This window comes from Molothrus aeneus, chromosome 4 (genome assembly GCF_037042795.1).
Source record: "Molothrus aeneus isolate 106 chromosome 4, BPBGC_Maene_1.0, whole genome shotgun sequence".
Taxonomy (NCBI): domain Eukaryota; kingdom Metazoa; phylum Chordata; class Aves; order Passeriformes; family Icteridae; genus Molothrus; species Molothrus aeneus.
Window position 1 is genome coordinate 27,126,027 of NC_089649.1, and position 15,528 is coordinate 27,141,554.

The 15,528-nt window shown below is 37.9% G+C and overlaps 1 protein-coding gene across 2 annotated transcripts in view; it reads left to right on the plus strand.

The window, feature by feature from the left end:
- The window catches only part of TBCK (TBC1 domain containing kinase), an 88,304-nt gene that overhangs the window by 5,661 nt on the left and 67,115 nt on the right, over positions 1-15,528 (plus strand). For both annotated transcript variants that reach the window (XM_066548145.1, XM_066548146.1), the window contains exon 3: positions 195-267. In XM_066548145.1, the coding sequence (XP_066404242.1) occupies positions 195-267 (73 nt within the window). The remainder of the gene's footprint in view (positions 1-194; positions 268-15,528) is intronic.

Consider the following 15,528-nt stretch of genomic DNA (forward strand, 5'->3'; position numbering starts at 1 on the left):
ATCTCATAAACAAAAAATAGTGGAGTTATCCATAAGCTGTACGTCTTGTAACATTTATTTACGTGTAATTTTCTATACAATGTAAGTCAAAATGCTTCAACATCTGCCAAACAGGTACAACAAGAAGTCTCTTAAACTCTCAGAGTTTAATTTGGATTCCAGACCTCTTATACTTTTTTTTTTTTTCAAATTAGAGAGACTGGTTGTGGCAGCTGAACACTGTGAGAAGAGTCTGGAAGATTTGCTACGAGAAAGGAAGCCTGTCAGGTGAGGTGTCAAGCTAACTAAAATCCACTCATCACTATTTCACATATCATCAGGCAAAATCCTGGACCATCTTTTAACTTTACTGGTTTAGATAAATTTTACTCTGGTAAAGTTTAACCTACAGACGTTGTTTAGCAGATAAAAAATATGCGCCCAAAGTGGGAGTACTCATCTCTGTGAAATGTTGTTATGGGGAGCGGGGAACTTGCTTACAATTGAAAGAAATACTTTGCAGCTCAGAAAATAATGTAGTTCTGGTGTTTCCTTTTAAAAATAAAATGAGACCTATGACAGGATATGGAACTTTCTAAGAATTAATGTGAAGGTTAAGTCTGCTAGGTGATGAAATACAGCTTTCACTAGAACAGATAGAATTTTTGTGTGTGTGTTTTTCATTTGTAGAAATCTATTAATTTATCATCTAGAAAGTGAAGAAGATGTCAGATAATATGCCCTGTGTTTGTGTTAGCATTTTGTGAACTTGGTCTTGTATGACAGTGTGTGTTGCAGAGGGCTGTAGCTTGAGGAATGTTAGGGAAATACAGCTTCCCTTTTTTCTTAGATAAAGAGGTATTGGTCTAAAGGGTTTTTCATGTGTGATATATGTTATAGTTCTTCACAAAGTTTTGCATCAGGTTCCTATTGTGCCGAGTTCCAAAACAGTTAAAGCATCAGAAGCTCCTTTCATTCTTTTTAAATTCAGATCTCACACTGTTCTTCTTTGAGCATGTGTGTCTTGGTGTCGGATGAGAAGCAGCCCAGACTGCCTGCTTCCTTCTGGACTGTTTTGGAAAAAGCTTCCCTGTAGCTGTTTTCATTTGCTTTTAGTTGCTTGATGCAGTATACTTAGGTAGATTCTGTGACAAAATTTCCTCAGATAGCAGATGTGCTCTATAAGCACATCTATTTTGCCCTTTTATACTAGCATGTCTTTTGTGGTCTCCAGAAGGATTTTTTAGATCTTTTTAGGTAGTTTGGTAAGGTATGCAACTTCAGGTTTTGGTGTGCTGAACTAAGTTACTTCCTTAGTTTGTGATGTTACCTCAGCTCTTTGGGCTGTGGCTCTGTTAAAAGTAGCTGCACAAAGCCTGGCTATAATTTTTTCCCTTTGTCTTGAGAGAGTTTTTGTTGTAGTAAATTGTTCTACTATCAGATCTTTCTTTTAATGAGTCTGTTGGGATTTCTTCTGGATGTTGTAACACTTGAGGATAAGGGCTGCAATATAGCCTATATGTATATCCACAGTTTTTAGAGACTTTAATGTTTCATCTACTGTGAATTACAGTTTTTGCAGTAGTATCTAAAGGATAAATTATGTTCACTTCAAATGGTATTTCTTGCATGACTGATGTTTTCCTTTTCCTTTTATTTTTTTAATGATACCAGAATTTTTTATTCCTATGGAGACCTAGAAACTTCCAGAAATAAGTTGGGAGGACCAATTCCCACTTATTGGTTATGAGATATGTCTATATCAATTACCTTTGGAGGAAATATTTGGCTTTTTTATGAATTCTGATTACATTGGTCAGTGATAGCATAGCTGGCTGCGCATCCAGAGCTGATGCGTGTGCTATTGCAATTAATTTTTTAAACTGTTTATGGAATGTGAGAAACTGCTCCTCTGGTTTCTAGATTAATTTTCCTTATGCTTGCCAGTAACCTAAGTCCTTTGCACCTGTACTACAAGCTGATGTAAAGTCAGCAGGAAATCTTCTATTATGTTAGTGCTGAAATTCAAGACATTACATTATGGACAGTCTATCTTTCTATACATTTTGGAAAACAGGCTCTACAGCTGTTTGATAGTTATTTGCAGTTAATCTTTGCTGAAGTCATGCATCAAGTGTAGCATACGTTCCTCAATATATTAATTACATTTTTAAAAAAGAAATGTAGCTATGTTCTTTCTTCTGTTTTCTTCAGACTTTCTCCAGGTTTTCTAATTCTAATAAATCAGCTGCATGTAGGGGCCAAATACTGGAAATTACATCTTCAAGTGTTTGCTGCTATGTTCTGTCACACTGAAGAAAGTAATTTTACTGAGCATATCATCAGACATTTGCTAGAAATTGGAGTTGGCACATATTCAAGAATTCATTCATTCATTACCTAACAGTACTGGGTCAGCAGTCCCCAGGAATTGCAGAGATTGTTTGTCATTGTCCTCAAATTTGACATGCTCAACTTCATTTTCAGAGATTGATGCAAGTAAGTGTTTGGTAATTTATGGCCAGATGATTTTCTGCTTTCAGTGTTGCATATTTGGGATCCTGGAATAAGCTATAAGAACTCTTATCAGGTAAATTTTCCCTTCTGCCATAAGAACTCTTATCAGGTAAAAATCGGGAACTCTCAAAGGGAGGAAATGAGTATCAGCTTTTCACAATTCCTACCACAGGGAAGCAGGTACTGAAAGGAATTTATTACAGCTCTCTAGTGTTTTGGTATTCTTTTTTCAGAGGACAGACAAGTGAACATAGTAACTGCAGTTAATGCTTCTAAAAGTGGCATTAATCCAAACTTTCTTTACTGTGCTTCCACTGGACATCACAGTAACAGCAGGGGAGCTTTTTTGGAGTTGTGTGCCACAGGAAATTCAGGCTGCAACCATGGATAGGAGGGTATGATAAGGGTAGGATTAGAATTTTAGTCAATGGTATAGGATAAGAATTTTAGGCATTGATATCCCATTTTTCACCAGACTGCTGCCCACTGTCTTCCCTGAGAGAGATTGTAGTCCAGGTCATTGTTTCCGGTTTGCATATTCTCAGTTTAGTATCGTGTTTGTTGTTGTGCTCACTGAAAGGATGCACTTAATTTCAGTTTATAACAGTCACACTAGTGCAAAATCACTTTCTGAAGTATGTTCAGGAGTCAGTTAAATGTTTTAAAGGCTAGGAATTTATGTACAGTCTCACAAAAATAGTAAATACCTGATTTAAGCTCACAATGGTTTATTGCTGTTCAGAGATTTGAAAATGTGTCTCAGTCTAGCTGGTTTCCTCTGTCTTTCTGTGCATGCAAGGATTTTTTTCTTGTGAATGAATTGAAAATAAGTCACAAAAAATCATGGTGGGTAGATGTTTTATACTTTAACAGTCTCACTAAAGTGGCAATCAAAATTTTAGTTTTTCCAAGTTGCTAGTTGTTAGTGTTGCTACCAAAGACCAGAATGTAGGATGTACAATTATCTTTAAGGTTCTCCGTCTTTTAAACACATTTCCAACTACTCCTTTGAGATACCTTTTCCAGACAGTGTTAAAGGAGTTGTTTTCTCTGCTCCTGTGCTGTTATAAAAGGAGTTGTGAGCATTTCCTTTTCTGTCATGCTTCAAGTGTGTTTCTTCTTTGAAGAAGTTGGTCTGCACTTGTATTCATAACAATAAAAATGCCAGAAAATTCTGACATTCAGCAGACTTTTGGCACCTACAGTACAGTTTCTGGATTGGTCTTCCATTTGTGGCTTGGACAGTCTAAGTCCATTCCTTTCTTCAATAAAATATAGTTGTCATATGTTTTGAAAGTCATGGTATTGAAAAATTACTAGTGAACCATCAGATACAAGGTATAGTTTGTTATACATGGAACATTTGATGGGAAGCAGACTGTGTCTGCAGCTGTTTACTAGTTTGGAGAAAACATGATCTGATGGATTCGGATGAGTACATTTTATTTAGCTACATTAAACAGTTGTCTGTTCACTGATTGGACTAGAGTTCTTCATGCCATCATTGCTGTTAGTGTGCTTTGGCAAACTTGAAGTGAGACTGTGGTACAGAAGTTATTAGATGGGGAGGAAAACAATTTCTGAGTAGACAGGCATTCTTCAAAAATGTTTGTAAAACAGGTGCAAGTCATCAAAAGGCTGAAGGTTTCACATGATTTGACTTGAAGAGCTGCATATGAAAAGAGTTTTAATGGGCTGAGTGTATTCTACTTTGAATCAAGTCTGTGTTGGAATTTCACATGAGAAATCCATATATCACAATAAGGCTGAATTTGACAAGGATAAATTATGTAATAGTAAAATTAAGTAGCATTATTAAACAAACTTAAAGGGTTTTTTTCCCCTAAGCATGTGTGAGGTTCTGTAGTTTGGACATTTAGTGTCCATAGACTTTTTCTTTACTTTCTTGATAATGCTTTACTTGCATAGGTATGATGAAAGATTATCTGCTAGTCTGGAATTGTTTATATATTGTCCAATTATGCTTTTCTTTGTGTAGAAGCACTGGTTTATTTCTGTAAATTTTAGCCTGACTGCCAATCTTCCTGTAGCATTCCTTTTAGCATAGGTTGTCTCCTGTGATTGCCTTTACTCTCACAAGAAAACAATTGTTTGGAATGGAAAAGGGGTGCAGCTTGCATGAGGCATTAGAGGTGAACATTGTTGCTTGAGATATCTTGTTTGAGTGATCTTTTTAGGAATGGAACCAAATTGCTTGCATATTTGGCTGCACTGTTTGATGGCAGCACAAGGACATTTCAGAACACATAAGTGTTTCCTCCTTATATGTGAAACATAACAGTGAGTGCATGCTTGTTTTTTATCTTGCCTTCCGAGAGGGAAAAAAAAGTGAAGAATCCTACTCCTTGAGATTGGTAGTGTCTGCCTCTTGCTATTAAAATGTGTATTGTACCTGTATGTAATTGTCCTGATTTCAACTAGGGTAGAGTTAGTTTCCTTTCAGTAGCTGTTCAGTACATGTTTAGGATTTGGAATGAGAATGATGTTGATAACACCGATGTTTTGGGTTTTTGCTGAGCTGTGTTTATCCTGAGTCAAGGACATTTTTCCTTGGCTCATGCTCTGTCAGTGAGGAGGTACACAGAAGAAGCTGGGAGGGAGCAGAGCTGGGAGAGGTGACCCAAACTGAGCAGTGGGATGTTCCACACCACGTCATGGGCAGCATCAGCTGGGGGAGTTACCTGCAAGGGAGGCCAGCCTGGGTCTGGGAAGCGGGCCTGGCATTGCTCAGTGGCTGGTGAGCAATTGCACTGTGCATCACTGGTTTTTCCCATTTCATTACCAATGTTATTATCATTTACCATTATTATTGTTTTCTGCTTTATTGTCAATTATGCCACTAATTTCAACCTACAAGTTTTAATTTGATTCTTCTTCCCAATCCACTGAGGTGAGGGGAAGAGAGGGAGGTTGAGTGAGTGGCTGCGTGGTGCTTAATTTCTAGCTGGGCTTAGACCATGACAATATAAAGTCTGTGCATGGGGAAAAAAGTGTATGATTATTTGAACCTTTTGTTCAGCTGTGCTTTTTCTTTAGTTCTTGTAGATACTTCATACAGATTTCTGTGCTAAAAGCAGTATTAAAGATCTTAAACAGAGGATGAGTTATGCTAAGTTAATTAAGAACAAAAGTACTGGAGAGTTTTTGAGTCTACAGTTTCTAGTGAAAGAGAATGTTGAGTTTCCAACAGAAAAAACACCATTCTCAGTGGGAGGGTAGCTTCATCCTGCAAGATATTTCTGCAATGAATTGTGTAGGGGTCATGTAAAAATTCCATTCTGCATTAATGAGCAAATTAGTACTTATGAGCTAATGGCTGAAAACCCAAATGTCAAAGTTGTACTGTGCAAATCTTAGGGGATTTAAAGCACATTATTAATTCGAATGTTGATTTATGATAGTCGTATTTAGCATCAAAATTGCTGTAGACTGTGAGAACAAGATGTGGTTAGTATATGGTTATTTTAACAAAATGCAGTGTTTGACACTTCATCCTGCTTCTAGAAAGAAAAACAAAAAGGAAGAGTGAGCACTTGTTAGACTTGCTTTATAGTGCATCCTTCTAGAAAGGGACTTCATTTTCTTAAATGCAAGTTCTTGCTTTTGGACTACTGAGCAATGTCTTCAAGGGAACATTTGTCTTTGATTAGGGATCAGACAGCTGGTTTATTTAGATGCATTGATATGCTTGCAAACATCTCTAACGTCATTGTGGTTTGAGATTTGTTTCTTCTGTGCATATGGATATTCTCTTCTTGGGTGTGTAACTAAATAGGTACCAGGGCATTGGAGCTGTTGTGATGGGAGTGTTTAGAAGGCTAGCAGATCAGGGTAGTTTAAAGGTTTCATTTATTCATTCATTAGCAATATACATCTTACTAAAGGTTGGCTCGTGCATATTGTTACTCATCACTCTGTACACAGAACTGATACTTACTGTAGATTAGCTGTGAGTATCCAGTACCATGGGACTGGTGCTGTGCAGTCAACAGTGGCAGCTGTGGCCCTTGGTGGTTTTTAAAAGTCGAGGTGATGAAGCTTGAGAGCTCTTCAAGCAAAGCATGAACTGGTCTTTCTTCTACTGTTATCTAATGCCCGATATTTTTATGTAATCAGCACTGTCCAGCCCCTGCAAAGTCTGATTTCCTGTACTTCCAGTAGTGCTTATTTTTGGTTTTGCTAGTCATCCTTCCTATGTACTTGGGAGTATGTCCTGCATATTTATAGTTGGTTCTGCTTCTCTTGCCCTTTAGTCTCGCAAATTTTGGTGTGTGGTTTCCTCCTACATACAACAGCAGCCCTCCCTATTTCCCCCTTTGGTGATCACATTTCTCTTGTCACTTTGAAGAGAATTTAGTATTAATTGTATGGTGATTGATAAATTCCTAACTTATAGTCACAGGCATCTGCTTTGTCTACATGTAAGTTTATGGTTACCTCTCCAGATAGGTGTTTCCTGCCTCTTGTGATGATGTGTACTGGTTTATAGATCAAAGTGATGTACTTCCTAGCAGCTTTTGCAAGATCAGTTGTTAGCTGTGAAATTCCTAGCAGCACCACTGCTTATTGGCCTAGCTGTAAAGTCTCTTTGATCACTTGAATTTGCAGGCTGTTCTTCTTGAAACTTCCCGTTCTGTTTCACTTTTTAACAATGTCTATACCATTGATACAGGGATCCAGATTTTTTGAGCTAAACACTAAAACATACCTAGGTAGGCTTTTGACCTTAGATATTTAGATTTTTTTCTTTAAATGTTATGCCCAAGTTATTTGTTAAAGTAACACTGTTGCAACATATAATTTACATAGAGTGCCTGGCTTCAGAAGAGCTGTACAGTGTTGCGAGATTTGATCATAGCTTTAAAAGTTCTGTTGAAAATTTTTTAAATGGGAGAGAAGTGGCTTGTTAATAATACTTAATCCTCTCATAGAGATGCCAACAGAAATTAATTTTAAAAAGCCAATCCTGTCTGACTGCAAGGAGAGCACTGTTTATTGATAGCTAGTCATGATTTCTAGAGCTGTCAGTTCAGTTTATACTGCCACACAGCTGCAACAACGTTAACTGCATCAATAATTACCCTTCATTTTCAGCTTTTCTTTTAAAATTTTTCATTGATCAGGTTTTTCTGATCCACCTAGGGCACCACAGTAAGAATGAGGGAATCTATCTCCTTGTATGATGAGGTTAGGGACCCATCACTTCCCTTGCAGTGTGGAGGAGACAGTCGATATGGCTGTCTGTTAAGTAAAACTATTCTCTATGCCATAGATATGGGTCTTCCTTAAAAATAAAATAAAATATGCAGTTGTACTGAGTTGTACATTATAACCCCAAATGGGAGAAAGGACTCCTATGATCATAAAATGTCAGATCAATACCTTGCCCTCACTTGCAGCACGGAGAATTGATGGAGTATCAATCACAATGTGTGGCTTTTTAAAGGTGCATGCATTTGTTCAGAGGAGTCCAAAAGATAGCAAAAGCTTTTTGGAGATCTGACTTCAGTTGTTCTTATGTCTACTACTTTTTATGACATCACTCCTTTTGGAGAAGGAGAGGAGAATGTGGGATGTGTTGTTTCCTTCAATAAAATTTTGGCCTTGTGACATATGGTACATGTATATAATGCTATTGAAACTACTTCTTTGTTGTATATTTTGAGTTCATTGTCTTGTTTTTTCCTCCCTCTTAGGTCTTGTTCTTTTATTGTCACCTAGTTCTATTATGTTACTCAGAGTGTACAGTCAGTGGTAAGAATGTGGAGTCTGATTGGGTTTTAAATCAAAGGTACTTTACCTAATTTTTGTATCTAGTGATTGAAATAATTTATTTCATTGCATTTTTTGGTCCAGTGTAAAGTATCACTATTGCATATTTTACATATGAACCAGCTGAGGCTAAGATGCAAAAAAAACTTTTTAGAAGTTAATCAGGAGCAAGATCAAAACTAGGAATGTGGATTGTCTTTCCTGTTCTGTGGGTTAAACAGGATGGCACTAGAAGTTTCATTAAAGTATGGCTTTAGAAGGTGTACCTACTTTTCAAAACTACTTTTTTCATTTCCTCTCCCTTTTTTTGGGATGAATGCTGGATGTACAAAAGGAATTAAGGTGCAATGTTTGAAAATTTTTGGTTTATGGCTTAAAGCATTCAAAGTGATAATGATCTGAAAAATCACCAGTCTGACAAAATTGTTGTATTCAATTGTTGTATTCAACTTTATATAAAGAGCATATAAATACAATTGCATATAAAATTGTATATAAAATTGTTCTTTATCTGTGCCTTCATCTGTTGTTTCACGGACTTTTATCATACGTTACAAGTTGAGACCATCATAAAAGTGTAACATCATCTGTGCTGCTTTTAAAGCCAGGCTTGCAGCTTAGAACTTTACAAAAGGATTGAAAGGGCTTTCTGAGTTTCCTCAGGTGAGCGATGAACTTGTTGAAGATATCCTGTGTGAAATAACCTTGTGAATGAGTTAGAGACTTCTGAGGACTCTGTCTATAAAATTCTTTTTTTGTGTGTGTGTCTTATTCTCTGTTTGTTGCATTCCTTTCCAGTTCATTTCATTCTGGTAATGTTGAATGCATTTCCAAGTAAATTGGCAGTGTTTACAATCTTGGTCCCTAGTGCCATTTTTTAATCAAACACATAATAAAGTGCTAAATAAACCATTCCCACCTGCATCAAACTCTTTATGTTCTGTATAGGGTATTTTGTAATTTATTTACCCAGGAAGACCCAATTTATCTGCACATCTGGTTTTCAACCCAGTTCTGCTTTTTATCCAGTTTTCCAGCTGGTTGATTGAGGAATAAGGAGGTCAGATGGCTTTCTTGAGGTCAACATAGTGATTGTCTCAGCTGGGATTATACCCAAACTTTATCCTTTGCTGAACCATTTGGCCACACCACTTCTAACCAGTCTATCCACATTGTTGGCAGTAATGGAACTAACTGCAAATGTCATTTTCTTTGTTTTATAGTTTTGCTTGTATTGAAATATTGTCACTTTTATGAGTTCAGAAACATTACATCTGTTCACAACCTGGTTCCCTTTCACTTTGAACAGACGCAATTTTTTGTGATGAATCTCCTTCCTGGATTCCAAATGTGTATTAGTTTCACAAGTTCAGGGATGGTGATTGATGACATTGCTGGTTTGTGTTGCTCTGGTGTGCTTCCTCAGGGCAGACCCTGTCTGACACTCTGCTTTGGGAGAGGAACCCATGTTTTCACTCCTGTCTATCACTGCTAAAAGCTTCTTAAGACTCCTGCTTGTTGAGGTTCTCTTCCTTTAGAGTGTACTTTTTATAGGAATGTGACAGTGTTAGAACAAGGTGCACAGATTTAATAAAGGACTTATTTAAGCATGCATTGCAGTGTAGGTACTTGTGAACTGTAAGTCTGAGGAAAGAGAAACTCAGAAACATGGTATCATCAGCATACTCTTACTGTGTTTGGTCTTGCTCTGCCTTCCTAAGAGAAGTCAAAATGATTCTGGTTCCAGTTTTTGTTATCGATTTCCTCTTTCCTTAAATTGCCACTGCACTGAATAAACATGACTTAGTGCTAATCCACATACACATCTCCAGTACCTACAAAATTACAGGACTCTGTGCAGTTAAGTAGATGAGGAGGAGGCTTGCCTTCTGATACCAGTCCTGTTTTCAGATTCTGGTAGGGCTTCTGTTCACTTCACTTGATGAAACATTCTTATTCAAAATATCTATTAAGTACTGAATGTACTTTCCAGGCACAGCTTTCTTCCTTCTAAAGACTGGGTTGGAAGCTCTGTGTTGACTGATACAAAAGCATAAAAGGAAATTATAAATTTATGGCCAGCATAAATTACAGCTGGCCATAACCAGTTAAAAATACCACACATATATTTGAAACAGCCAGAATTTTTTCTCCTTTCCTCAAGATTTTGCTCCTGCCTTCATTTTGCTCCAGCCTGCTATTTTTGCTCCTGTCCTGCTGTACAGGTACATAAATGTGATGGGTTGACGCTGGCCAGATGCCAGTGCACCTATGAGAGGTAGTGGGATTGATGCCCATATTCTTCACCAAAAATTAATTATTGCAAAACCACCACAATTACTATGTACTGATTATCTACACTGTAATAAGCTGCCTCTGCATCAAAAGGGGAGGTGATGTAGTCTAGAAGGTAGGACAGGGCACAGTAAGAAGGCAGGAAGCTCTTTTGAGATACCCAATTACTCTTTTCATATTAAACTATTTTACTGTAGCACTGAAACAAGATGGAGAAGATGTATTTCCAATTAATGCATAAATGCACTTCTCTTAAAGATAATGGAATGAATTTGTGTGTGGATTGGCATTGATTTTCCTTTAAACTGGAGGGAAAGAAACTTGTGTGAACCTGTAACTTCCATGATATTGACATGAATGCTGGAAATTCATCTCTTCATTGTTTCTTTTCTCATGTTGGAATTCTTTCAGTCAGACAGTTTAATAAGTCAAGCCTCCTGACCCCACCCATCTCTGATCTCCAACTGTGTGATCTGCAGTCCTCTTGTTCTTCAGTATTCAATATGTCATGCATGAAGCAGTTTTTATTTTCCCTTCAGCAGTCTGTGGTGTGTGCAGCAACTACCATGCTGCTGGCTGTCAAATGCATTTTTCCACAATTGCTTTTCCTGCTCCAGAGTCGAGCAATGATAAAACAGCAAGGAGATTTTACCCACAGAATTCTTGATGGCTGTGGAATGCCACAGGATCTAGTAGATGATATTACCAGACGTGATGCTTAGGAGGCAAACTTTTCTTTCACCCAGAAGAAATCTTGGATTAGAGGAAGTTGGAAGCCAGGAAAATATCAAAGAAAATTTCATATGTGCGTGCTCTGTATTCCCTTTCTCCTAGGCATCTGCCTGCCTTTTTGTTTTTTTTGGAGAAAGTATAGCAGTCTGAAATAATTTTTGGTCTGAGCTAATAGGACTATTTTTAGGATTTGGAAGACCAGTAATTTTGTCTAAAATGGAAATAATTAGTTGCAATAAATTGTTTGTTCCTAGAGTAGCCTATCTTGGAGTCCAGTTCCCATTTCTACAAGCAGCTGCGTTACCACTCCCATTAATCACAAGCTATAAGTTTAAAAATAGCCACTTAAACTGAATAATATATAGGTAATATTGTTGGGGTTATTTTAGCAGGAATTCAGCATACCACGTTTTTGTCATAAAGCTTTTGGTTTCTAAACAAAGCAATTCTTTTGTTTGTTCTTGTGTTTATGTTGATGTATGGCTTGGGCAGTTCTGCTCAGTTGTTTTTTCCCAGGTACTGCTGGGTCTCTACTGGCTGAGTATGCTCACTCTTCGCTCTCCAATCCTCTGATTGTTTTCAGGGCTTATTGTCTTCACTTGGTTCCTGATAATCCATCTTTCTCACTTTCTCTGCTAAAATCTGATCCTTTTGAAAAAGGTAACACTCTGGGTATGCCAACTTCTTCTAGTACTTTCCCTTTCACCCTGGCCCAGAAGCTGTTCTTGTTTGGATCAGAGAGTGTAGTGGGTGTAATAAGAAGCTTTTCTTCCCCTCCCAACCTGTCTGAATCCAAAAAGTGACAACAGTCTCCTAAGCAATCAGATGATTTCATCAGTGGGTTTTCAGAACCACAAGAGATTGAAACTCTACTAAACCATCTGTTTCCTGACAGGTTAGGTTTATTATTCCTGAATAAACTTCCAGAAAATGTTTTTGTGTCCTTAACAGTAGGAATTCAATAGACTGGAGATCAGGCTGGCTGTTAAGTGGAAAAGTTCATATTTTTTGTGAAGGCACAATGCAGCCACCTGTGTACTATTACAGTGTGGAAATTAGTCATTTGTCTGGTATAGCTTTTGGTCTGACAAGTTCTGGAGGTAATAAAAAAATCCTCCTTTTTGTGGGTTTTTAAGTCGACTTCCCTTCTCTCTTCACCCACAAATGCCATGCACATGCCTCTCTTAACCATGCTGGGTTTTGTACTGGTGGCTGAACTTGCTCATATCAACTTGTAGGGATCTTTTTTTCCTTGTCCTACTTACAGATGGATCTGAGAGGGCAATACAGTTCTGTTTAGTGCTTCCTTTTCTATGCATTCAAGTTATGTGCCCCAAATCTGGTATTGGTTTTAATCCTTACAGTCTTTTAATTCATGATTTCTAATATGAAGGAACACAAAATGACGTCTTTTCATGGCTGGTTCTTCTCCAAACCAAGAAAACCATTAAATTTAACCAGCTTGATTTTATACCTGTGTGCAATCCTTTCTGTTGAGGAGAACCCCTGTTCAGAGGCCTAGCTAACTAGACTACAGCTGAATAGATTTTTAGGTATCCAGACTGAATATTAAAATGCAGACAGCTTCTTGAACATGTGTTCCTTTTGTAAAGAAATTTCTGTTTCTTTTCTTGCTGGTGGAGAGGAAAATAGCCTTAAAACAAGTCTTTTTGGAAGAGCTGGGCAGCTCCAGTGCATCTCACACTTTTGCTTTTACTTGCTGCATCCTAGAGTATTGCCTTAAGCAGGAGAGTGATTTGTTTTACTGTAATATGAAGTCACAACCACAATCATCAGCTGCTGAGATGAAGAGGCTGCTCCATGCCACACAGATGGCATTATGGCCCTTCTTAGGTCCATGGTGTGATTGGTGTCAAACCTGCCACACTTATATTTGGCCACTTCATCTCCTGTGTTGTTTCTAGTGCTTTTTCTGTTGGGTTTTTTTTTTTTCTACACCTCCTGCTAAAGGAGGGTGCTGATACCTCTGCAGATCAAGAGGCCCAGTAGTTAATCAGGGCTACATTTATTGTAGTTCAGCAGTAACTAGTCCATTGAAAAACAGACTGGCAGGTAATTGGCAAAAAAGTTTCTGAATCTGCTCAGAGCTTCCCACCAACACTGGATTTTTCTAAGTGTTCTCATTTAGAACAGCATTTTCTTTTTTTGTTTACAGGAGCTTTTAAAAAGTCAGGTTACACTGCAGCCTGGAAGTGGCTTTTGAATGTACCTTCTGCATTTGCTGAAGGCTGATGCAATGCTTGCAGTGCTCACAATGGCTGTAGAAACTGGGACAGAGCTGAGACCCACTGAGGCAAAGGGACAGCCTTTGTAGTGATCTCCAGCGAGGCTGGGGACATCTGCTGAACTTGGCCTTGGGGAATTTAAAGGAGACAAATCTCTTGGCCTCAATAAGGGCAGTAAGCGTAGTTGTCGGGCCCTTTGGAATTAAATGCAAATCTCATGGGTTGTAACCACACAGTGCATTTTCCCTAACAAATAAGAGCTACACAAGCTGCAGCAGCACAGTGCAGAGCTTGGTATACAGAAGTCTCTCTCTGCTGAAGGCCCAGTGGGAGGTACTTGGCTCAACACTTCTGCCCAGCAGGATGGCATCAAGAGTCCAAAAGCACTGAGCATTGAAAGCACATTGAAAAATAGTTACCACTTGTGTGTTCCTGATCATTTTAATGGCATGAAGGGTTTATCTTAAAAAGCAAGGAATCCCAAAGCAGTATTTTCATGTATTTGCTTGAGTTCTGGGGTGTTTTTTAACTGAATTGCAAGAGAACATGGAGAATAAATGGGTGGCTGAGGCCCCCTGGTGCCAGCAGAGCACACTGCCTGCCTTCAGCAAACAGCCACCAGATTTCACTTTTATTAATAATTCTGCTTTTTTTTCTAATATTCTATATTTACTTTTACTTTTTTAACACAGAGAAACAATGTTTAGGCTAGAATACCTCATGATGTACTAATTATTTACATGCAATTGTTTCCTTAGTGGAAACATAAATACTCCATCATTTATTTTTTGTGTCTTGTTTTGCAAAACTTAGCAGAAAATGAGAGAGGGGATTCTGTTTGCCACCATTATAACTAGTACTTGCATTGAAGGCAAAAAAATATACAAGAAAGCTGAAGACTTGTAAGGGAATTTTTTTTACCACATTCATAATTCTGCCCAAGAATGACTGAGAGGAAAGGTACACAGCTAATAGAGTCTGATGCTGTGGTGTATTTAACTTGTGGGTGGGAGGGGCTAGGGAGGGAGGAGCTAGATTATTGCAGGGTTTTGTTTTGGTTTTGTGGGTATTAGCCATGAGGTTTTGATCAAATTGCGAAGACCTCGAGAATCACTTTCAAATACTATGACCTAAGATACAGCAGTAGGGACATATGTTAGAATAGATACCATTTGTGCTTAAAACTTACCTTAAAAGTATATATTCACAAAGATTGTGAATTAGTACAGAGCTCTTCTAAGAAAAAGGGGAGGATTTGGAGAATAGCTCCATGCAGGGTAACTTAGTCATGGCTTTTTTCAGTATTTCTGTGTTGCACTGGTTCCAGAATTTGTTGTAAGTGTGGCTTTTGTCAATATCTAGCTATTTACGCTTGTAAACCAAATTTTTGTCACTCCATCAGGTATGAATAGCAGCTGTGAAGTTGAATAAATAAATTATTTGTGATGTTTCGTCAGATAGTTGGCTTGTCACAGTCATTGGTCTGAAATAAATACTCCTCCTCATTTTGCTGTTGCACAAGTTTTTAGTGAGCAAGAGAATTTGGTGAATGTCCTCCAGAATGCTATTGTATGTTATGCTTTAACAAGGAATTAAAAGAAAAGAGAATTGGAATGTAAAGTTAGGTCTTTATAAGTAAATATGCTTTGATTTCTGGATGTTGTGTAAACCAGTGCCTGCAGAGGGAAAGTTACCAAAAAGTCCTGAAATGGCTGAGATGGAGTGGACAGAATGAGAAGAGTAGAAAGTTAAATGGAATCTCTCTAGGTGACATGAGATCTGTGCCTTTTGTTCTTATTTAGAGTGCACTTTGGAAACCTGTTATGGTGATCTGCACAAATTCCTGATCAGTTATTCACAGAAACTCCTCTTTAAGGCTGTCAGTCTATGGGGGAAATGGTAACTTTTGTCAAAATACATAGTTATGGCAAAATGTTTTGCATGGCAAGCTTTGGTGTTTCTCTAC